This window comes from Procambarus clarkii, chromosome 65 (genome assembly GCF_040958095.1).
Source record: "Procambarus clarkii isolate CNS0578487 chromosome 65, FALCON_Pclarkii_2.0, whole genome shotgun sequence".
Classification (NCBI taxonomy): domain Eukaryota; kingdom Metazoa; phylum Arthropoda; class Malacostraca; order Decapoda; family Cambaridae; genus Procambarus; species Procambarus clarkii.
In genome coordinates, this window is record NC_091214.1 from 24,325,499 (window position 1) to 24,350,168 (window position 24,670).

Sequence of the window (24,670 nt, forward strand, 5' to 3'; positions counted from 1 at the left end):
ACCAAGACAACTATTGTGAGCTGGGAATGTTGTGAACATTGTGGAGAAGACGAGGGGTGGGATCACGCTGTAAGAGGTGAGCAGTTTACCACTTTATGTTAAGTTGTTTTTAATAAATCGTGATTAGGTTTGTATTGAGATGTTTTATTATCCTGAATATTAGACATCACAATGCTCTTGTTCCAACACTTAAAGTTACTTACATTTCTGGGAAATTTGTGGGATCATATTTTGCCCAAATCCCCCTGCAGTTTTCAAAATATCTGACATGTCTTAAATTTGACCCCTAAGCGTGATTTTTGAGCCGAATTCTGACTCTCTGCACCTATTTTCATTTTCAAATTATGACTTTTTATACCGAAAATATGTCAATTACTGAAAACGGCGATGGGTCATATTCTGCCCAAACGCCCCCTGCAATTTTCAAAATATCTGAAATGTCGGAAATGTGACTCCTGAGCATTATTTTTGAGCCGAATTCTGACTCTCTGCACCTATTTTCATTTTCAATTTACTACTTTTTATACCGAAAATATGCCAATTACTGAAAACGGCATTGGGTCATATTTTGCCTAAACCCCCCTGCAGTTTTCAAAATATCTGAAATGTCGGAAATTTGACTCCTGAGTGTGATTTTTGAGCTGATTTCTGACTCTCTGTACCTATTTTCATTTTTAAGTTACGACTTTTTATACCGGAAATATTCCAATTACTGAAAACGGCAATGGGTTATTATTTTGCCCCCCCTGCAGTTTTCATAATAATACGAAATATCTGAAATTTGACTCCTGAGCTTTATTTCTGAACCGAATTCTGTCTCACTGCCCATATTTGCAGCTTCAAATTAGTTATTTGCATACCAAAAATATGCCAATTACCGAAAACGGCGATAAGTTATATTTTGCACACACCACCCTGCAGTTCTCAAAATATCGGAAATATCGGAAATTTTACTCGTGAGCGTTATATGTGATCCGAATTCTGGCTCACTGTACATATTTGGAGTTTGAAATTACCACCTTTTATATCGAAAATATGCCAATTAGTGAAAACGGGAATTAATCTAACCTGAGTTGGCCTAACCAAACCTGAGTTGACCAAACCAAACCTGAATTGACCTAACTAAACCTGAGTTGGCCTAACCTAAGGTATGGTAACATAAGCTAAGCTAAGCTAAGCTCAACTTAGCTAACGTAACCTAACGTCATTCCCTCCAAAACGACTCTATAGTTCAATGATTAACAAAGAATCTATTAACAATTATAATATATCACACATAAAAATTAAAATATATACACATATGTAAAATAATTAACTTTATAATATATCACAAGATCTAATTTATTCTACACGACTGAGTACTTGAGGTAAATGCATTAAACAATACTCCTTTCAATGTCAAGTTCATTGTTTAAAGTATGGGATTACGTGTTACAGGTTCAAGACAGTTTATCAAAGAAAACTGTGTAATAAAATACATTTGTTTCCTTAGTAAATGCTACATTCTGAATGCTTATGCCTTCAAAGTATGGTAAATGCTATTCGTTCAAGCTTCGGTTTTCAAAGCGAAGTTTGAGAGGAACATGAGTCGTTTCTCTACTTTCGAGGCTTCAGCAATCAGAAAATAGCCCAAACAAGAGCCTTTTGTGTTGCTTTCAAACAAATTTTGTTTGTGGAACAAGCACAAATTTCAAAAACAAAATTGAACAAAATCTGTCTTACACTGTGCAATGGAATTATGTTCAGTGATTGGTTTATTAAGTCACAAAATTATTATATATACATTCAATATATATATTTGAAGCTTCAAACCAACTTATTAGTTTATATTTATTTGACATATTTAAATTAAAAAATATTGCAGCACAAATTTTTATTGGACAAACTTTCATTATATTAATTATACATCATGTATGAAATTATACAATACTAGTTAGGCAAGGACAAAATTAAAAGTTGATTTCTCGACATAGAATGCCACTATACAGCCCGTCCTCCAAAAATGGGGTGGTAAATGTAAGGAGACAAATAAGTGCAATTATGTACTATTCATAGCAGTTAGAAATTGTACTTATTTTCACTTAGTATTAAATCGTACTGTCAAATATATTGTGAATATTTGAGTTTACCTGAAAAACTGAATAGAAAACCACAACCTCACCTAACCGTCTTAGTTTTTGAAGATAATAATTTTATTGCTTCTTAATTACAATTAGTACTTAACCTATAGCTATATTGATATTACAGTTTTATAAAACTAATAAAACAAAACTAAAATATATCAATAAATTGTAAAGTAACTAAGGATATTTTAAAATTTTGTATAAAATCTATATTGTTTAATAAACCTGAAAAAGAAATTCCTGATATTTAAAACTTGTGTATTGCTAATTTGAATTGAAAACGTCATCCTAAAATTCTGAGTGTGTTAACAGAAAACGAGGAGAATTAAATCGGGGGACGGAGTTGGGTGAATGTAACAGCTCCATAAGTACAATTATGCACTGGTTATGACAGTACGAAAGTGTACTTATTACACTTAGTATTAAATCGTACTGTCAATTCGGAGGATGGGTTGCACTATAAGAATGCCTACGGTTGTAAATAATAATTTTTGGTATATTTTAGCTCTCAGTTATGCTAATATGAGAATTTAGTAGATCAAGAAATTACTTCCATAAATATATATTTGTTCCAGTATTGATTAAAATAGTTTTAACTCAATGACGATGGTAATATTAACTATAAAGCTTATGTATCCGAAGTAATTTGTGAACTGTTGAGATCTTGACAAATGTATAAATTTGGTTTTGGTGTTGGGATTAAGCCCAACCAACCTCTAGAGGGTTATTAAGGCCACCACAATACTTTTCTGGCCAAACAGCAAGTATACTTTAGTCCAGGATTAAAGATTATACTTTAGTCCAGGACTAAAGTAACAGTAAATGTACATATATTTAAAGTGCACATTGTACTTACATTTGAAGTGAATATTGTTCATATATTTAAAGTTGAAATGTATACGTTTATCTCTCAGAATGTTCGGCAATATGTTTATTGTTTGTGATGTGTGTGTCTATGTATGTATTAACACGTTGTACTGAACGGGGTGTGAATAGCTTGAGCTACCTCATCCCTTAGTGTGTATTTTACCTCAATAAACTTATTTCAATTTCAATTTAAAGAACAATATACTTTAACACGTGAATGAAGTCTTCAGTCATTTACAGCCTCGTAGAAAAGGAGGTGTGGATGTCGGGTGGAAATAACATTGTCTAGCCTGGCTGGGTGGAGGTGGGTATCGTCCCATAACCACCACTTGCTGCTACCTTCCCTGCTCCTGCAGAAGGCGGTGTAGTGGCCGCTACTGCCCTCTGATCCCTGCTGCTGGACACACACTGACACCAGCTCGTACGTCACAGAACTGAACCATGAGAGCGAAAGTTTAACGTTATTTGATGCTCTTATTCTCTTAAATGACCGACCCCCTTGTCTGTTCTCATGTTGCCTACATGCTGAAATTTACATTATAAAGTGTGTGTGTGTGTGTACCAGAACGCATTACTCGGCCTAGTTTGCAAGGCCCGATTCGCCTAATAGGCAGAGTAATTTTCAAACAATTGTTTCCAATTGGTTTATTTGAATTAATATTATTATATTATATTAAGAACATGAAATACTCACTTAATTATGTTAGTTTAGGTTATGTTAAGGTCGGTTAGGTTAGGTTAGGTAGGTTAGGTTTGGTCATATTTCTATGTTAATTTTAACTTAAATTACCAAAAAAATTTAACTCATATATAATATAATGTAAAGCTTTATCATTTCAAAAGAAAAGAAATTTCAAAAATATATAACTTCAGGGAAAAGTTAGTTAATTAGGCAAATCGGGCAAATACATTCAGGAATCCCACATCTCATGCTACCCGATAATTTGTTCCACACATTAGCCCCCCCTCACTTCGAAACTAGTATTAAGTCAGGTCTTCCCTGCATCTAAGCTTGTTGAGTGCTGTTGATCTGATCTGACCTACTCCGGGCGCTGAAACAGTCCCCCCTCGATAACTCTTCGCTCATTTAAAATCTCTTTATCAAGACTTGTAAAATGCTGAACAATTGGAGGAGATTGATCCAGACCACTTCTTCAAAACGTCAGATGTAACACAAACAAGGCGCAACGGTTTCAAGCTCATGAAGCCACAATGTAGGACTGAAAATATGAGATGTTTTTCCACTCACAGGGTTATAAACCCATGAAGCCGCCTAGCTACCCGCTGAAACCATAAATGCCAAAACTATGTTGAACTTTAAAAATCAAGCTTGAAAAAATCATCAGGACAAATGGGTGGGATCTTTGACAAGCTACTAGCTTCCTGTCATCGTCGAGGCCACTAGAGTAGTAGTGGCCCTCAGGTAAATTCAGGTAAATTTGGTGCTTACCCAAACCGTATAAAAAGATGAAGTATCCTTCAACCTTGTCCATCAAATATCCCCATCTCTCACACCTCACCAGCAACCCCTTTTTCCTTCCAACACACTTTACCAACACACTTTCCCCGTCATCCTGACAGCGTCGCAATTTGCCATATACTTTACCCTAAGGCCAAAAACTGTCGTACTAAAAAAAATAATAGTAGCGGCTCGCAAAATTTATATACTGTCCCGTTTTCTGTTCTGGGTTTCTTGACAGTGGGAAACTTAGTTACCAGATAAAATAACAGAAAATCCAACTTACTATTGAGCTCTGCCGTCCACAATAGCGTCAAGGGTAAGGTTGCCGGCTGGGAAGTTGACTCTTGCCATGCTGCTGGGGTGCCTACAGGAGATGCCATAGTCAGCTATACTCAGGTGCCATTATAATATTTGGGAGCAATAGAGTAAAATTTGGTAGACTGATCTTATAGGATATCTGAAGGTGTAATATTCTTGTCACGAATGAGTAATTTATTGCCAGAGACTTACATAGTTCTTGTTGTCTAAACACGTGTGTGCATGTCACACAAATTTTGAATTATTAACACACCTGCTGAAACAATTAAAACACCTTACTACACACCTGCTAAAGTGGAGTGCGAGCACCTGAGGCAGCTTGTTGAGGGAGGCATAATGGAGACACTTGTGGCGTCGTCGACAGTGTTGGCACTCCCAGTCTATCTCCTGAGGCCGCAGATGGCTCTTCAGTAGCTCCTGCAGGAGGTAAGACCTTAGTTATGCCAGAGACGAAACTTCTGCTGCTAACTTTAAATCAGCGTATTTTATATCTTTGCTAAACTCCTGAAGGATGTAAAGAAAGATTAGCAGCCTTCAGCCTTAATTCACTATTGCCTACACTTACTGGCTCCTATAGGAGGCAAAGTCTTAATAACCTTTAGTAAGTCTAGTGCTTTATCTGCCGTTTCTTATGGAGAAATTTAAGCTTTAAAAACCACGATATTAGATTTCTGTCATGTTAGATAACTAGAGCTCGTCTTTCTGAGGCTTAATTGGTTCGACAGGTAAAGGATGTTAAGTTACTGTTAAGAACTTGCAAAGTTTCCATTGATTAGACAGACAGAGACACTTTTTACCTGCAGTGGACGTTCCTCGTCTCCCAGGACAGTCAAGGTCAGGTTGTCAAAACTTTCATTGGCAATGGACGCAATTCTTTTTTTCTCCGGGCAGAATATTACCGACTCCTTGATGCCGTGGAAGGTTCTAGAGATGACGGAGGAGGAGGACTGCTGGCTGCTGCTCGCCTGGAAGTGGCCAAGTTTCAAGGTCGTAGTCATTCTCAATAATGCTATAAGTGTTTAGATGCGATAAGGAGTGATTATTATGACCAAAGCTTTGGCAAGGTAGGGGAAAGTAGGAGGAGGAGAGGCAGAGATGGGAGACGGAAAACAGGAAATATAGACCGAGTGGTAAGGTTAAATTTAGTGATGGATTCACTACATTGTAGTGTTAGTGGATCAGTCTCGAGAGAAGACGTGAGAGCTGGTGGGGCAAGGCCATTGTTCTGGTTCTAGGTTGCCGATGGCACTCAACATGTAGGTCCTTAATCACAGGCCAGTGCCCTCCAACTATGTGGTGAGAGCTACAAGCAAACAATGAGGCCTAACTGCCTTTCTCCAATATACAAACCATGCGTAGCATAATCTCTTTCTCTGTATAAGCCAGTGCTGCTGCCACATTAATGTAGCTTGTGTATTTACAAGTGTGCATCAGTGTGAAGTGTTCACTGCTCTCGTTATTGCTGTGTGTGTAATGGACATTACTTAAATAAAGCTAATTTCCAGGAACATACACTTTGATCTTAATCTAAAGACAGACAAAATATATACACCGAGATATACCCAGCTTCTTCGGTATGTATATACACCTGAGAGTATACTTTAGTCCTATGTTCAGGACTAAAGTATACTTACTGGTTGATCAGTAAGCACTTGTGGTTGCCTTAATAACCCTCCAGAGGTTGATGGGCCCAACACCAAGACAGAGAAGTGATTGCTCTGTAAATGATAATCACCTGAACTAGGTCGTTGTGGAGCCAGGTGAGGAGGCTGGCCAGTAGGTCGTAGGCCTTAGGCTGGTGATGCAGCTTGAAAACCTTATCCTCTCCCTCCACCACCATCTGTACATGGAACACAAACACAACTATTTGTAATTTACAATTAAGTTATATCATTCGAACGGTCCATCGAAGCCTCTGTCTCTCTGAAGGTACGGTTACCTTGCGATGATTTCGGGGCTCAACGTCCTCACGGCCCAGTCCTCGACCAGGCCTCCTCAAGAAGCAAGTAAAAGCAAAGCAAGAAAAAGCATAATGGTACCTAATTATGAGGAAGAGACATTAAACCAGAATCATTATATACTACTTGGAAGGTATGAGGACCAAGAACTGGGACATGAGGATTATCTAAGGGCTGGAGTGTGAGGACAGACTCAGAGATGGGATATGAGGAAGGAGTGAAGAAAGTGACCAAACTCATGAACCATGAGGTATCGAACCAAGAACCTGTAAGAAGCTGTATAGGCCCTTGCTGTAATGACCAGTGCAAATTGATGAGTCAAGAGACAAATTATGGTTATTATTGGTGTTATGAATAAATAAAACGATTATTTTCGTGAATACTGTGGTCCAAATAACCAATATTTCTCAAACATTTTTATTCTACCCACTACTAACTCAAATTAGAATTAGGTCATTTTAGAGGGAGTTGTAGAGAAGCTAAGTTAATTAGGTTGTGTGTGTTTGTGGACTTTATTATTACAAAACAAACTGCCAATTCTATGGAAACCACATCTTCGCTTTCAGACCCATGAAAATTGCAGGAGATTACTATAGATGCCAATATTTCTAAAGGAGCTTCACTAGGGCCGACCCTGATTGGCGTATTACACTTATCCATCATGTGTCATTTTGAAACTTTACGAAACTTTATATAAAACCTCAAGTGTCAGGCCTCCTACTTTGAACAAACATTCTGTTTTATAGATATTGATATAGACTTATGTAAACCTTTTTCTTACAGAACATATTTATTTACTTTATTTATTTTGCTCAAGTGAATGTCACCAGTGCACCAAAGATAATAAAATAAAAGTCAATAAAGCAAGAGAAATACCAATACATGAGCAAAATAGGCATCTCTCTCTCTCACCTTGAAGTGCCTCATGGCATCGTAGACCCCAGAGCCAGACTCCATTGCCCCGAACACCCCAGCAAGTGCCAAAGCCACTTGCCCTCCCTGCGCGCTGCTCCTCTTCACATCTCGCCTGCCACAGAATTACAAATATTAGTACGCGATTAGAAACACTGAGACGTAAAACTTGTCATAACATAGCACCATTTGGTTAACACTATATCCGACCGATTCAATTCTTTCTTGAGTGTGCACCCCATATCCATCCCGTGGGAGGTGATGGAAGGGTTACAAACCGCGGCCTCAACATTCTGATGAACAATAGACAGGAAGTATTCACGGCCTGGTGTGTAAGTAAGTAATTGTCAAAAGAATGCACCAAGCCGGGATGGCTATGCAGCACCAGGCCTGGCGTGTACCTAGTAATATATATATAGCAGTGCTTGTAAAACAATCTATTTTCACCAACGACTCGCCGTTTCCTTGTTGCAAATACTCACTTATAATGGTCTTGGATGAAGTATTGTCTGAGTGTGTTGATGTTGAAGAGGCACTGGACGACGGAGTTCATATAGCTGGTGTTGCCCAGGTTAGGGAGACCCAGAGCTGATACGGTCTACAAATAGAGTCATGCATATTAAAAACACAATATTAATAATCCATAAAACGCTCACTCGGGCACGGATCGGTGGGAAAGGATGAGGGGGTAGAGAAACCCTTTTAGCAGAGCATTGGATTGAAAGATGGCAGTCCTGGTCATCTTTCTGTCCAGAAACACAGTACTGTCATTGTGTGTGTGTGTGTGTGTGTGTGTGCGCTCTGACCACATGTGACTCTCTTCCTCACATCACACACACGTGGAAGAGGCTATTATCACTAGCATTATCGAGTTCTAAAGTAAATAAGAATGCAAAATGAGGACTTACACGCAGATATGTACTCAAGGCTGTTGCAGTATATAAAACTTACAGCAACTCATACCGTCCAAAAGACATTTATCTGCAATAACTACCATAGTAACTGATCTAAATAGCCAAACTGGTTCCACTTCCTGACCTTAGGCCTAGGTTCAAACATAAAATCAATCTTACCATATCCTACGATAACTTGAATAGCAAGATTACACACCTGAAGTAGTAATGGATGTAAACATTTTTTCTTGAAAGTGCTGGTAATTTACATGCAAATGAACAGTGCTTTACTGGAAATAATTAATTAGTTTTGTAAATATTCTGAAGGATACAAATCATTTCGAACGTAAGACGATTGGAACCTACCTAAGATTAGAACCTACCTATGCTAACCAAGTCTTATCCAACTCAACGTAATGTAGCCCACTGAGCCCAACCTAACGCTATATTGTTTTCAACAATTAGAAAATGGAGAATAGTTCGATATACCATATGTTATTGACTGCACGCTAATCTGAAGTGGGTGGGTACTTACCTGTAGCGGAGGCACTGAGGGTGTCACCTGACTCTGGCGCCTGGCGAGCTCCCTATTTCTCTCCTGCAGCTCTGTCCTGAGGGAGAAGACCTCTCGTTCCTTCTTGGCCAGCTGCTCACGAAGGTAGCGCTGCTCTTGCCGCAGCTCTTCTTGCAGCTCCTCAATCTGCTTCTTCACCCTCGCCTGTGGGGTCATATCAGGTTTAGAGTGAAGCAACGACACGTTATGTGAGTGTAAGAGAAAGAAAGATACAGCAAGTATGAATGGGAAGATTCCTCCTAGGAAGATTTCTTTTGATAAGGATAACCATAGGAAACTTCACAGGCAAACAACGCCTATAGGAATGAGTCTCCAAGAACTGCTTCGCTAGAGAAGGCTCGTCCTGGAAAGATTCTAAGCACATTTATAGATAATTAAATGTATGTATTTAGGCCAAACATGGGTCTGTATATATTCCCTTCCCTTGGGCTCTAGGAGACTCGAACCGTGGTCCCCAGGCGTGTGAGGCCCAAGCTCTATCGATTAAGCTATTGAGTAGTCTTAATAAGGTTATTAAGACTACTTAATACTTGCTGCGCGAGTATTAAGTAAGTAATAAGTAATAACCTTATTAATAATAAGGTTATTAAGACTACTTAAAACTCACTGCGCGTACTAGTGGCTTTACAAGAATGTAATTACTATGCTATGTATCCTCACAATCACAATGTACCTTCTTGCATATATATAGATAAATAAATAAACTACTCAATAGCTGGGTCGATAGAGCCTTACATAGTTGGGGTTCCCGGTTCGAATCTCCTAGAACCTAGGTAAATGGAATGTTTATTTCCATAGAAGTGTAGATGACAATTTATTTTGTATATATTACCAGCTGGGGTGCCTGAAGGGGAGGTGCTGGGGCCTGTGCCTGGAGCCTCGTCAGCTCTTCCTCTCTCTCCTGCAGCCGAGTCTTCTGGGTGGAAATCTCTCGATCCTTCTTCGCCAGCTGCTCTTGATGGCGCTGCTGTTCCTGACGCAGTTGCCTCGCCTGGTGATCCAGCCGCCTCACCTGGTCCTCCAGCTGCTTCACCTCGTCCTCCAACTGCCTCACCTCATCCTCCAGCTGCCTCACCTGGTCCTTCAGCTGTCTCACCTCGTCCTCCAGCTGCCCCACCTGGTCCTCTAACTGCCTCACCTGCTGCTCCAGCTTCTCCTTGATCTTTACCTATAAGTTATGACATGATCTTAGTGGGCAATCCTCACAAAATAAGAGATGTCTCTAAGATATTAAACTAAGAGCTCCACAATCAACATTTGACCATTTCAGCAAACTGCACGACAGGATAACCCAGTTACAGAAACCTAGCTCAGTAACCTTAAGTACAGAACACACACACACTACCAAACAATCGCTTGCATACTTCTTATCTGCTACAAGGCTACAAGGTACACTGTTGCAGTGGATGTTGCATTGGAGGGTTAGCCACACATCTCTACTGATGTCTGCAGCTCCGGCTTATCCCGCCAAACACATGACAAAACTAAGACGTTCCTACAAAGTTCGAACAAAGTCCTACAAAGTTAAAACCAGTTTTAACACCTAACAAAAGGTGTTAGGTGTTAAAAAAATCCAATATAGCAAGTTGTAACATTGTTCTAATATGTCATAAAAACGTTATAACAAGATGTAACAACTTTATTACAAGTTGTAACAAGAGGAAAATATATGCCTATTGACCCTTACTTGAAACGTTTCTTTCCCACAACCTTGTTGAAACGTTAGTGGAGGTTTCCACAACGTTTTCAGTTTGCTGGGTAGGGACAGTTTCGTTTTGTGTTTGTAGGAATGTTGGTTAATGTTAGTGCCAACGGCATTCCCATGCTTCGAAGAAATATAGCTGCCTCATCTAAAATATTTTGTTTTTGCTGGAGATTTCTTCCGTGAAGATGAAAAGTGTCATTGAAACCAGCAACCATTTGTTTGAGATGTTACAATTCCTAGGAAAGGAGATATTTTGAGGCCTTACCTGATCTTGCCGTCTGGAGAGCTCGCTGTCTCTCTCCTGTAGCTGGCTCCTCAGGGAGGAGATATCTCGCTCCTTCTTCTCCAGCTGCGCTTGATGGAGGTCCTGTTCCTGGTGTAGATGATCCTGCATCTTCTTCAGTTTCTCCTGTGCCAATGCCTGCGGGTTGTGACAGATTAGCTATGCTTATAATCTCTAGTGTGGTAACATTATTCTAACAAAAACCTACTGCAGTCAGAATTTGACCATTTTACTGAGTTAGATATAAATAATTTTTTCCATTAACATCAGCTATGAATTTAAATTTTTAATTTTTATTTATTTATATATACAAGAGTTCTTACATTCTTGTACAGCCATTAGCACACATAGCGTTTCAGGCAAGTCCTTAATCCTAATTTTCCCCAGAATACGTCCCGCCAAACCGTTTAACAACCAGGTACCCATTTTACTGTTGGATAAGCAGAGGCTACAATTAAGGATTGACACCCAGTAAATCCTCCCAGGCCAGGATACGAGCCCAGGACAAAACGCTCGGGAAACGCCGGGCAAGTGTCTTACCACTTCACCACTAGGACTGTGGATATACTTCTTTATTTGTATTTTTTTAGTGGTTTCCCATATCTCCTCGTCGGGGACAGGAAGCCTAGTGGGTTACATGATCTTTTTTCACCAACATCTAACCTTCCCCAGAATGCCACCCACAACAATCTATTATCTCCCCGGGTATCTATTTCCTTCTTGGTTAGTTTGTTGAGAACCTAATGAGCTAGCCACTACCCTCCCTCCCTGGCGAGGTAGAAGAGGAAGGTAGTGAGAAGGGCGTTATTACCTGGGACTGACTCTTAATCAGGTCTCTGTCTCTCTCCTTCAGCTCCGCCTTCAGGGAGGTTACCTCTCTCTCCTTCTTGGTCAGTTGCTCATGGTGGCGCTGCTGTTCCTGCTGGAGCCGCTCCTCCAGCTCCTTCACCCGCTCATGTCCGCTTGCCTGCAGCCACGGTATTCAGTGTAAATGATGTGTTGTGCCTTCTCACCCAGAAACATAACTCAACTATTCATTCACAACTAGTTCTAGGTGTGATAAAAATTTTCATTCTCCTTTAAGAACATGAGCTAAATGTGTATTATGTCCTAGTTAGGAAGGGTTGTTATAGAGTCAAGTAATGAGTATTATGTCCTAGTTAAGAAGGGTAGTTATAGAGCCAAGTATGTACGATTAAGCACATCATCTCACCTCCTGCTTTCCTTCAGACAGTTGACCTTGGAGTTTATCTCTCTCCTCCGTCAGCGCCTCGATCCTGCCCTTCTGGTCAACGATGATGACATCCCTGGTGGTCTTCTCCTGCTTCCACCGCAGTTCCTCCTTCTGCCGCCTCTCCGTCAGCTCCCGCACCTCGCGCTTCAGCTCCGCCTAAGGGCACCGGCCCCTCTGTTTAGTGTTACTCTTCTTACTTTAATTGGGATATTATCTATACATTACTGCTAATTACTGGTATAATAGGGAAATAAGGCAGTGTGTACAAGAGCTAGAGCTTGATTCTGCAGGCAAAAATAGGTGAGAGCAAATTGGAGAGTACACAGAGAGTATTTCTAACATCAAGGAGTTAGAACACCTGTACTGCTGAAAACTGCTTCCGATGGGAGGAAAGACTTCTTTATATGTTGATCTATGTATCATAGTAGTGAGAAAGGAAGAGACAGAGGGGAACCTGCATTAGGGACTTGGCAAAACAAAGCTTGTGGGGATACTTGAGGCCCACAAATGCACACTCTCTATCCACAGCGTTATTTAACCTTGTTGCAACGTTAATATGATAATGTCGACAGACGTCATGACAACGTTGTGTGTTTTCTGGGTTGGGATATCACCAGGGGTCTTGAAGGAAGTTGCTCAAATGCTCTGCAAGTTATTCACAGCTACATAAGAAAAATCAGGTAAGAGCAGTTAGGCACCTTCAGTTGTGAAAGAACATTCAGCAAGAATGGTTACGTAATTTCAGCAAAGTAAGATCAGCTAAGAACACACATCTCAGCTAAACTGTTAAGCTCAACTTACTTGAGTTTTAATAAAATTTTCTTCTATTTCCTCCTTGAGCTTCGTGATCCGCTTGACCTCCTTCCGTAACGTTAAGACAGTGTTGTCCTCCCTTCCCTGATTCCCTTCATAGTCTTGATCCCCTTCATGGTCCTGCCCCCCTTCATGGTCCCGCTCCCCTTCATGGTCTTGATCTCCTTCAAGGTCCTCCTTCTGGTCCTCCTTCTCCAAGGTGGTTACAAGGCTCTTCTCTTGCTCCTGGCAGGAAAAAGAGTTGGTTAAATTAGGTTGCATTATTTCTTTAGGGGGATGATTATTATTTGGTTGATATATATTAGAGGATCAGGTCGGGTCGACCCAAACACCAAGCCGACCTAAGCTCTGGGTCGACCCGACACTGAGTCGTCCCAGACACTGGGTCGACCCAGACATTAGGTCGTCCTGGGCTCCCAACACTTAAAAGGCATAACCTTTTGGAGGTCGACCCGGGAACCACCAGGTACCCCATTTAGTGTATTTATATAACACAGATTGTATGTTCATTATCAGACCACTTGGCGTGGTTGGAGGATAAGTACATCAACGACACGTCGTTCTTAGTGTCACCTACGCCTACCTGGGTAAACACAGACAAGGCTTCGTCATTCTCCTCGTCGTCCTCCTCCTCGTCGTCGTCCTCGTCGTCCGTGACGCTGACAATCCTCGCTCTGTGCAGTACTGGCTTCTCCCCTCCTGACCCGCCCTAGAAATCACGTTAATTGAGGAATAAAATATAAAATAATGTGATATATAATTACTGAATCGCAAATATTATATGATGTACACACAAACACTTACAGGGCCATATATAAACCTCCAATGCATATTGAGTCCAGATTCATAATGATGAATCAATGAAATATTTTTTTATTGTGTGGGACTGACCTGGGTGCCGGGGTGAAAGTTGTGTCGGGAGTCCGAAACTGGAGAATGATCTGGACTGTCAGCAAGCATGACGTACGCGGGCCGGGCCGTGTGGACCACCTGCAGGAGGGAGGGAAGAGGACCTTCCATGATTGACTGATTAAGATTAAGCCTCCCAAGAGGTGGCACAGGCATGAGTAGCCTGTAAGGGAGTTTAACTCCTGGCTTCCCCCTTATATACTCCCAAAATGTCTGGATCAGCTTACCTGTTGGTCTCGTTGATCCGAGTGCGAGTCTGTGCTTCGTGTTTGGAAGTGCCTCGTCTGTTCTGAGCTCGCTCGAGACTGTTCTTGAACAAAGTGGTCTGATGAGTGCTGTTGTTGTTCGGCCAGACGGGTATTTCCAGTGGCAAAATCGAGGCGTTCTTGTGAGTTGTATCTGGAGAAGGAGGATAGATGATGAGAGCCGTGCAGTTCTTCAGTCTTGCTGGTGTGTCGGGCATACTCGTCCTGCCTCAGGTGGGAGATCTGAAGGTCATCCCTTTGGGTCGCTTGCTGCTCTTCTCTTCTCTCATGGACACGTTCTTGTTCGCTGGAGGCAAAATGTTCAGCTCGTTGGATGCTGTGCACGTCTTCTCCGCCGACTCGGATATCATCTTCATGACTGATTTGTCTCGACAAGAGGACGGACGTGCTGTAGTGATGCTGCTGCTCTTGGTGTTGTCTCTCAGAGCTCAGTGATCCACTGAGATCCCCCGTGCTGGCGTAAGAACGCCCCTGGGCGTTCAGCGACCCGCGGAGATCCCCCGTGCTGGTATATGAACGTCCCTGAGCGTTCAGGGACCCATTGAGCTCCCCCGTGCTGGTGAACGAACGCCCCTGAGAGCTCTGGCCGCCAGAGGAGCCAGACCCCTCGGGGACGTTTATATTTCCTACGCTACCGGAGAGACGCTTCTTACTCAGGATCTGCTTTGAGGTGCCCCAGGCGGGCGACCTGCCAGCAGAAGACGTCCGGTTCAAGCTGTCTCCACTGCTGGATAGTTGTTGCTGCGACCCGTATTTAGGAGGTTTCCATGTCACGTGACGCTGGTTTAGGTTTCCCTCGCTGCCATACAATTTTTCCTGCCGGGAAAGTTCATGATTTAACACAGGCTTCACGCCACAGACATACCGCTTTTCACAACATAGTTTCCAAACGTTGCTATCAGTAGGTTTTGTGAGTAATGATCTATCTGATAACTCTTTCAATGACCACCGCATGTGATAACTGTTATCACTGACACAATCAATACATATACACGCCCACACACGAACTCACGCACGCATGCATTCTCATAGGCTAGAGCAGCCGGAAGCACTCTTAAATTGATGAGAGTACCCAACAGATATAAGACAAAGAGTCATAGTGAGGGACGAGGAGGCGGGTTAGTGTTTAGTAACAAGAACACTTCCTCAAGAACACATTACACAGAGAAATTAAATACTTGCATGCAGTGGGACTGGCGTGGAGTGCGGTGAGCTTGAAGCAGAGGTGAAGAGCAAACATTATCAGGTAAATTCAGGTAAATTATTCACAGCTTCAAGAGCCAACATGGCGGAACCGGAAGGGATGGGAGGTGCAAATGCAAACACACACACACTTCACCAGTTGATTGAAAGTTGAGAGGCAGGACCAAAGTGCTAGAGCTCAACCCCCGCAAGCACAACTAGGTGAGTATACACACACACACACACTGTCCATCACAAGATAAAATAAGTTACGATACATAGCAAGAACAGTCGCGTACACAATATAAAAATATATCTAACAGTGAAATAAAATTGTTTTGACTCACGTTTATCTTGTTCCAGTAGCCGCTGGTCATTGTTTTACTTGTGGCAATTTAGGATATAAGGGAGATAACCTGAATAACAGGACACCAACAGGCAATAAGTAATAACAGGCAGACAACAGGTAAGAAAGATGTTGATAACGGGCAGACAACGGAACAAAACAGACAGGAAAGCTGTCAGTTGACTGGCCCGTTACAGACTGTTCACAACAGCGTAACACAAAGCAGGAATCAGATCTTTAACAGGAAGGAATGAATCAACAGGTAAATAAACGGAAAAAGACCTTGAACAGAACAGCGGGTAACGTACGGTTCAACAGGCGGGTAACAGAAGGATCAACAGGAGTGTAACATACGTATCAACAGGCAAGTAACAGAAGGACCAACAGATGGGGGGAACGGAAGGAGTGGCTGACCCCACGACACACAACCGCCAGACTGAAGTGGATGTCGCCAAGGCAGACGGATATCTGGCCACGATAGCGTCTACAGCGATAACACGAACGATATCGACCTGTTTCACTTGTATCTTATATCTAAACGTGAATTCCTGTCGATTATAATGTATGTGTGTGTGTGTGTGTGTGTGTGTATTCAGCTGAAGACTACGCAACTAATATTTCTTAAATCTTGCTCAATTTTCACTATGTAATTTCTGTGTTCCTTAAAGTTAAACGTGTTACAAGCATTCATAAATTGACAATTCTTTTAAATACTTATTTAATTATAAAATATAAAAAGTCAAGAATTATCGTGACAAGCGATACGCGTGTATGGAACTTGAAAAGTAATATCGGTACAAGGAACAAGGCTATGAGGACGCGGTGAAGGAAAAGGCTCCAGCGACTTGGAACATCGGGGAATCGAACGCTACAGAAGTGATCGTCGGTGCCACAGACCCTGCAGAAGTGGTCCTGGCCACTATCAGTTAATACGAACGCTTCATCAAAGTGGATAACCTTACGTGAGCCACACACATGCCACAACACTGAGCCCCTTGCTATCACAATCTTATCACATCACTGTATGATATAGTCACCCCGATACGCCTCCGTGCGTCAGTTTGTCCGTACAGTGTGGCATATCCGTGTGTCAGTTCGTCCGAACGGAGAATAGTTGCGTTCGTTTGAATGTATGTTCGTGACAGTTTCCATTCGTGTTCGATCGAGTGAGAGGACGGCGTGGGATACTTGTGAACGGTCCTGGGCTTCGTAGCTTTTTGGCAGGGAGGTGGTGCGGTGCTAGGAGACTTTACCTCCTTGAAACTGTTATACTGACTGTTTCAAGAGCCCGTGACAACTGACTGTGCCTGTGGCTGCCTGAGCCACATGCCAGGATAAAGAACAATACAAGAGAACAAGGAACACAAAAGAACAACGCAACATGACAGAGGCCCAAAGGAAATTTGTAAGTTATTCTCCCACGTGAACAATTGTAAAGAACATGACGTTCTTCAACAAATTTCGGTCAGTTTTATAAAAGCAGAACTAGAAATATTCTTTAATGAAATTAAGCAAATAAATAAATGCCTACCTTGCATGACAGTTGGTTGAAAAGTCAGCTGAGCTGACAGCTAATTACAGAAACAGATGTTTTTAGTAATAAACAATTAGATGAGTTATATATGTTACTGTAAGTACAAGACAACTGAACTTTGACCTTACTGTGAATGAGACTTTCTCTCATTTGTTGGTCATGATCATACCTTTCTCACTCCTCACCCCCACCTGGTGAGGAGTGAGTATAGCATGGTATACATGCTCGCCTGCCCTTACCTATCGTATACATACATGGGGGGGGGGAGCCTGGTAGTATTGTGGATAGCGCGCGGTACTTGTAATTCTGTGGCGCAGGTTCGCTTCCCGCACCAGGCAGAAACAAATGGGCAAAGTTTCTTTCACCCTGAATGCCCCTGTTACCTAGCAGTAAATAGGTACCTGGGAGTTAATCAGCTGCACGGGCTGCTTCCTGGGGGTGTGTGTGGTGTGGAGAGAAAAAAAGTAGTTAGTAAACAGTTGATTGACAGTTGAGAGGCGGGCAGAAAGAGCAAAGCTCAACCCCCGCAAACACAACTAGGTGAATACATACACCTCTCCCTACCCAACCTTCACAAGTTACAGCCCCGCTCCTGTGCCAGGTAAGTCCACAACGGGCTCACCATAGCCCGTGCTACTTGGAACTTTTTGTTCCAAGTAGCGAATCTTAAACAACAACCCAACCTTCCAGATGAGGAGCGCCCGTCAGGGAGACCTGAGCGGGGTGCAGCGGGCCCTGGACCAAGGTCGGGGCCAGGTCCAGGTCAACGGAGTGGACCAGGAGGCCTCAGGGCGGGGCCGCGTGGCCCTCCACCACGCCAGTGAGGGTGGCCATCTGCAAGTGGTCCACCTGCTCCTCCAGGCTGGTGCTGACCTCAATATACACAGCAAGAAGTCAGGCGATCAGGGTCAGCAGTAGTAATATTTGTTTATATACTGATGGGGAAATAATCAAGCCTTAAAAATAGTATTACCTAGTGCTCCTGTGGGTAGAATAGGCTATTGTGGCTTATTTAAACCTAAAAATGTCCACGTTTTGCATTATATGAACTCTGTAGGCCTAACAATCTGAAACAAACCAAACATAGCCTTAATCTAAATAACCAATCCTAGTCCTACATACACAATCCTGGAGCTGTATCAGTACATACACATGTACAATACTGGACCTTGGTTAGGTTCAGGTTTGCCTTCTTTCTCAGGCTCTCTCTAAAATTAATAGTACATAACTTGAACTTTTATGTAACAGTCTGTAATGTGAATATGTCAACCACAGTCGCTATGGGGACTATAATTTTTGTGTATCAGGCTGGAATTTGGTTACTGGGAGTGTTGGTGAGCGTAGAGTTGGGAATACACATTAAAATCACAATACTGAAATATATATTTGTGGAATATTGTATGTGTGTGTCTATACTCCTGGTTAAGCTTATTCTGCTTCTGATCTTAGGTCCCGCCTCTTAACCATCAGATTGGTGTACAGGATCTATAGGTTTCTTAACAATTTGAGGATTGTCATATCAACATTTCAATCTGCAACCTTCATGTCTGCTTCTGCACTCTCCTCAAAACTTGCTCTTTTCTAACATTTCCATGACTATCACATGCACTCAGTTTCCACGTATGTCCCAGTGTCCATGTCTACTTTATCTCCCCTTTGAATTCCACCGAGTATTTTATATGTCGTGATCATGTCTTCCCTCGTAACTCATGCCTTTCAGCTCCGGAACTAGTTTGGTGATATACATCTGAAATAGCTCCTCCCTGCTTCATATATATATTGAACATGTTGATGCGTGTGTGTTCAGGAGGAACAGCACTCCACCTGGCGGCGGAGGCTGGCCACACCCACGTCATGGAAGCCCTCCTGCAGAGCCACGCTAACCCAGAGGCACTCGACGATAAAGGTAAGATGACTAAGATTTATATTGTAGACTACCTTACCTTGGAGTGTTTCCGGAGCTTAGCGTCCCCGCGGCCCAGTCGTCGACCAGACCTCCTGGTCGATGGTCGACTAAGGTAGAAGTTTGGGGTATTAATGCCTAGTAATAGTAATAATATCGCCAAATATTATTAATATCTTGTAATATCATCGCAAGATCGGGAGAAAACACTAATCCAGTAAGTCTATATAGCACTTGGGAGAGAAATAAGCACTTGAGTAGTAGTGACCAATGACGTCATTACTACTTAGGAAGACGGAACAGCCCGTCTTCCTAATGTTTCCCAACGTCAAGAAACTGTCGTACTAAAGTGTCTTATCATAACCTTAAAGAGGACCCAAAACAGAAAACGGGACAGTACGTCACTTTCGCCAGCCGCTACCATTTTCTTGCACGACAGTTTTAGGCCATGAGTAAAGTATACGTCAAAATACAACGTGATATTAGGAGAACGGGTTGAGGTATACCCAAGGTTCAATTATTGTCAACTGAACGCTTTATACCCAATGATATCCCAAGTCCCACTAAACAAAGCAATTTGCTTGTCTGTGTTTGTGCCAGGCAGGCGAGCCATACACTGGGCAGCGTACACAGGTCAACTCAAGTCCCTGGAGATGTTGAAGGACTACAAGTGTGACCTCCACGCTCTGGACCACGAGGGGTCGTCGGCCCTCCACCTGGCCGCGGCCTTCGGGGACCTGGAGGTGGTCAAGTGGCTGGTGCAGAACAAGGTGAGCTGTGACCTCAGGGACCACAGGAACCGCCTGCCGAAGGACGTGGCCAGGGCCAGAGGACTCGTTGACGTCCACCACTTCCTCAAACAACACACCGCTAAGCTAAGCTTTGTAAGTGACAATATTACTTTTGTTTACCTTCCATTAGGGGCTTTAGGAGACTGGAACTTTTATATTATTTTGTTTACTTTGTTGTGGCTCCAGGACCACGATTTACCAAGCATTTACACGCCTATTTACGAAACCTCTACATCTTTCCCCAGTCGTAGTGGTATTTACATTTACCGAAGAGCTTATGAGCTGCGGTGCGCTACAGGAGGCTGTTTATAACAATAATAACCATGGATTGCAAAGATTCCAATTTCGTACACTGATTAATAAATGTAAAGCCACCATGGTTATAGAAAGATGTAGAGGTTTCGTAGGTGATTGTGTAAACCTTTGATGATTCTTGGCACTGAGTTCGTAACACTCTCTGCATGATGGCGGCTTCCATTAAACTGTTGGTGGTTGCAACATACTTTCTGCCGTAGGCACTGCAGCGTAGTCGGTGAGGTTGGGCTACAGTGCCTGGGCTGGGTTACAGTGCCTGGGCTGGGCTACAGTGCCTGGGCTGGGCTACAGTGCCTGGGAACCAGTTTTAAGAGCAGTGATAAGAAACTAGTGAACCGGGAATCATTATAATTTGTGTCCACCCTCTGAAAGGCAGGGGCCCAGGAGCTGACGCTCATCTTACAAGAGAACATGTAGGTCCACCAGTGATTCCTTCTCATGTCCACAGTCTTGGGGAAGAGCGAGGAGCAGGACGAGCCTCAACTCTGAAGAGGAACTCTCGCAAGACAAAATGGTGAGTAAGCTTGGTGAGTGCGTCTGCATGGTGAGTGGGTCGGGTGAGTGAGTCTGCATGGTGAGTGGGTCGGGTGAGTGAGTCTGCATGGTGAGTGAGTGGGTCGGGTGAGTGGGTTTGGTGAGTGCGTGTGGTGAGTGTGTCATGTTTAACGGGTTTATGAAGAAATTGCCTAAAATAAAGTGAAATAGGTTGTGTGTGTGTGTGTGTGTGTGTACTCACCTAATTGTACTCACCTAATTGTGCTTGCGGGGGTTGAGCTCTGGCTCTTTGGTCCCGCCTCTCAACCGTCAATCAACTGGTGTACAGATTCCTGAGCCTATTGGGCTCTATCATATCTACATTTGAAACTGTGAATGGAGTCAGCCTCCACCACATCACTTCCTAATGCATTCCATTTGCTAACTACTCTGACACTGAAAAAGTTCTTTCTAACGTCTCTGTGGCTCATTTGGGTACTCAGCTTCCACCTGTGTCCCCTTGTTCGCGTCCCACCAGTGTTGAAAAGTTCATCCTTGTTTACCCGGTCGATTCCCCTGAGGATTTTGTAGGTTGTGATCATGTCCCCCCTTACTCTTCTGTCTTCCAGTGTCGTGAGGTGCATTTCCCGCAGCCTTTCCTCATAACTCATGCCTCTTAGTTCTGGGACTAGTCTAGTAGCATACCTTTGGACTTTTTCCAGCTTCGTCTTGTGCTTGACAAGGTACGGGCTCCATGCTGGGGCCGCATACTCCAGGATTGGTCTTACATATGTGTGTGTGTGTGTGTGTGTGTGTGTGTGTGTGTGTGTGTGTGTGTGTGTGTGTGTGTGTGTGTGTGTGTGTGTGTGTACCAGATATAAATATTTTATGTATCATTAATGTTGGTCTATTTTCTCTAGCTTTGCCCTATTTACTTTCTTCTTTCATTTGTCCCTACCTTTCCCAGTCTATATCTTTGTTTCTGTGTCTCTCTATACCTCCCTATCACTTTTCTTATCTCTCTCTCTCTCTCTCTCTCTCTGAACGAGGTCAAGTTTCACGTGTCATCCACAGAGTGACTCCCAACACGACCCTCCTGCCATCCAGGAGGATACGAGCCATCATACTCGGAAGGAAGAGAGACGGACGAATGAGAATGAGCAAGAGGCAAGATGGAAGAAGAAGGAGGAAGAGGCCAAGAAAAAGAGAGAGGAAGAAGAAGAGGCGGCCAGGAAGAAAAGAGAGGCAGAAGAAGAGGCCAAGAAAATGAGAGAGGCGGAGGAGGCGGCCCGGAAGAGGAGAGAGAGAGAGGAAGCAGAGGAAAAGGAATTTGCCCTGGCGTCGCTGAAGGAGGAGGTCAATCACCAGCTGCAGAAGTTGGAGAGGGAACGCCTGCAGGTAGCGGCGGCTCAGGTGGGTTAAAGCAGGTAGTGTCGTAGTGGTCTTTCTTGGTGTTGGTATCTCTGTTTCACCAGCTCTTGGCTCATATCTCAGCTCCTTGTCTACAAATCCCAGCTCCTTGTCCATATATCCCAGCTCCTTGTCCTCATATCCCAGCTCCTTGTCCACATATCGCAGCTCCATGTACTCATATCCCAGCTCCTTGTCATATCCTAGTTCCTAGTCCTCATATCCCAGCTCCCTGTCCTCATATCCCAGCTCCTTGTCCTCATATCCCAGTTCTTTGTCTGTTAGGTTCCTGTTCCTTGTCCTCATATCCCAGTTCTTTGTCTGTTAGGTTCCTGTTCCTTGTCAGCTCCTTGTCCACATATCCCAACTCCTTGTCCTCATATCTCAACTCCTTGTCCTCATAGTAACATATTGCTTTTTCCTTCTAATTTACTCCACTGTCGTCCTTGCGTCGTGACAGGAGCGGCTGAAGCAGCTCCTTGACCAGGACATAAACAGCGACCAGACCATCTCCACACTCAGGCAACAGCTGCTCGACCAGAAGAGGACCAACGACCAGACCGTCTCCATGCTCAGGCAACAGCTGTCTCAGGTTACGAAGGAACTGGAGCAGATCAAACAGCATTACCTCGACACTCAGGTAAGTAGCGGCGACGGCTGCTTGTCGTTCTTACAAAAATACAATACAATTTATACAGGATATATTTATTCCACACTAAAAAAAAGTCGAAAAAGAACTGGTTTGTTGCAGAACGAGCGAGAGTGTAGGGATAATGTGATGCTGGAGCGAGATAAGGAAGAGAGAGAGGCGATGCTGAAGCAAGATAAGGAACAGAGGGAGGCGATGCTGAAGCAAGATAAGGAACAGAGGGAGATGATCACAGCTCTTCAAGAACAGGTTGAAGAGAGCTCCCTCAAGCAGAGGCAGTACGAAGAAGCCTTGACTCACTGTGAGGTGAGGCGTTCGACTTCAGTTCCAAACTGTATTATTGCGTTTCTCACGTAACAATGCTTTTGTGCTTGTCCTGTTCATCTGCGCCTTTGTGTGTATACAGGTATCCTCCTTATACTTTGAGCCGCTACTTTTCATAGTACTCTGTAATGTGTACATTAGGGACCATATTGAGTTGATAAACCATACGAGGCCATACAAGGCCTCTTGCACAAGTCTGTTTTGCCGTATTTCAGACAATATTTGTGGATTGTAGCCTGGTAAATGTTTGACTTTGGAAAACAATTTTTAAGTGCACCAATCATGAAATGTGTCACATGTAAGAGTGATTGGTTGTACTCTCCTGTTTACTACGCACGCCCACAGCTGACTACGCACGCCTGGGAGAAGATTCAACGTTACCCTTTTAAGAACTGCATCTGTACACACCACTCATGCGTATACATAATGCCTTTTGCTATTGAAAACTAACAAAATCTTTGTTTAATACGAGTATAACTAGTCTTGGAAAAAAATTCAAGTCAATTATCATGCGAAAGCGCATGTACAAATTTGCTTTCCACATCTGCCATTAATTGGCTTCCGCGTTAACCCAGGCACAGCTGCGAGAGAAGGAGAAGGACCTCAAGGAACACCGGCGGAAGGTGGCCCAGCTGGAGGAGGAGGTCCAGAGTGAGACTCGAAAGCTGGACGCTGAGACCAACACCCAGCTTACTGCTCTGGTAAATCATGTGTACCTTGAGGTATCGAGGGTCGAGGTGTACCTTGAGGTATCGAGGGTCGAGGTGTACCTTGAGGTATCGAGGGTCGAGGTGTAGCCTTGAGGTATCGAGGGTCGAGGTGTACCTTGAGGTACCGAGGGTCGAGGTGTACCTTGAGGTACCGAGGGTCGAGGTGTAGCCTTGAGGTACCGAGGGTCGAGGTGTACCTTGAGGTACCGAGGGTCGAGGTGTACCTTGAGGTATCGAGGGTCGAGGTGTACCTTGAGGTACCGAGGGTCGAGGTGTACCTTGAGGTACCGAGGGTCGAGGTGTAGCCTTGAGGTACCGAGGGTCGAGGTGTACCTTGAGGTATCGAGGGTCGAGGTGTACCTTGAGGTACCGAGGGTCGAGGTGTAGCCTTGAGGTACCGAGGGAGGTTCTTAAGTATTATATTATTAGCATTATAATTATTTATACATTTGTAACCTTCTATTGGCTGTTTTCAGAACTAAGTATTAAAATTTTTTAATACTATTAAGTATTTTTTTACAATACTAGACCTTGTGGATCCTCACTGAACACTGATATTTTCTTCTCCTACCATCCTTATATATATATATATGTGCAGGAAGCTTATATAGCTTCCACCCGTCAACTTCAATATAAAAATATATACTATTTATATGTTTTATTATAAGTAACGTGTTTATATTATAGTATAAAAGTAAATCATTTTTCGTACAAA

At 43.0% G+C, this 24,670-nt stretch overlaps 2 protein-coding genes across 2 annotated transcripts in view; one reads left to right on the forward strand and one right to left on the reverse strand.

Annotated features, from left to right (window-relative positions):
* LOC123771025 (uncharacterized) overlaps positions 1-24,670 on the forward strand; it is a 60,356-nt gene that overhangs the window by 17,794 nt on the left and 17,892 nt on the right. The window contains exons 19-28 of the mRNA XM_045763251.2: positions 5,574-5,760; positions 17,168-17,250; positions 18,070-18,286; positions 19,187-19,285; positions 19,883-20,166; positions 20,837-20,902; positions 21,937-22,275; positions 22,733-22,912; positions 23,024-23,227; positions 23,821-23,946. Of these exons, the coding sequence (XP_045619207.2) occupies positions 5,574-5,760; positions 17,168-17,250; positions 18,070-18,286; positions 19,187-19,285; positions 19,883-20,166; positions 20,837-20,902; positions 21,937-22,275; positions 22,733-22,912; positions 23,024-23,227; positions 23,821-23,946 (1,785 nt within the window). The remainder of the gene's footprint in view (positions 1-5,573; positions 5,761-17,167; positions 17,251-18,069; positions 18,287-19,186; positions 19,286-19,882; positions 20,167-20,836; positions 20,903-21,936; positions 22,276-22,732; positions 22,913-23,023; positions 23,228-23,820; positions 23,947-24,670) is intronic.
* LOC123771026 (trichohyalin) lies at positions 1,859-16,310 on the reverse strand. The gene is made up of 17 exons (XM_045763255.2): positions 15,847-16,310; positions 14,279-15,133; positions 14,034-14,132; positions 13,726-13,851; positions 13,131-13,367; positions 12,309-12,485; positions 11,907-12,062; positions 11,078-11,233; positions 9,940-10,275; positions 9,069-9,251; positions 8,123-8,238; positions 7,641-7,755; positions 6,506-6,610; positions 5,568-5,735; positions 5,057-5,187; positions 4,736-4,816; positions 1,859-3,424 (listed from the first exon to the last, which is right to left on the reverse strand). Exons 1-17 carry the CDS (start codon positions 15,874-15,876, stop codon positions 3,217-3,219), a joined length of 3,279 nt encoding a protein of 1,092 aa, XP_045619211.2. The 5' UTR covers positions 15,877-16,310; the 3' UTR covers positions 1,859-3,216.

Coding starts and splice junctions, on each gene's coding strand:
- LOC123771026 (XM_045763255.2), bottom strand. CDS start 15,876: ATGACCAGCGGCTACTGGAACAAGATAAAC. Junction 10,276..11,077: donor TCTCCAGACGGCAAGATCAG/GTAAGGCCTCAA, acceptor CATAACTTATAG/GTAAAGATCAAGGAGAAGCT. Junction 9,252..9,939: donor CCCTTCAGGCACCCCAGCTG/GTAATATATACA, acceptor ATGACCCCACAG/GCGAGGGTGAAGAAGCAGAT.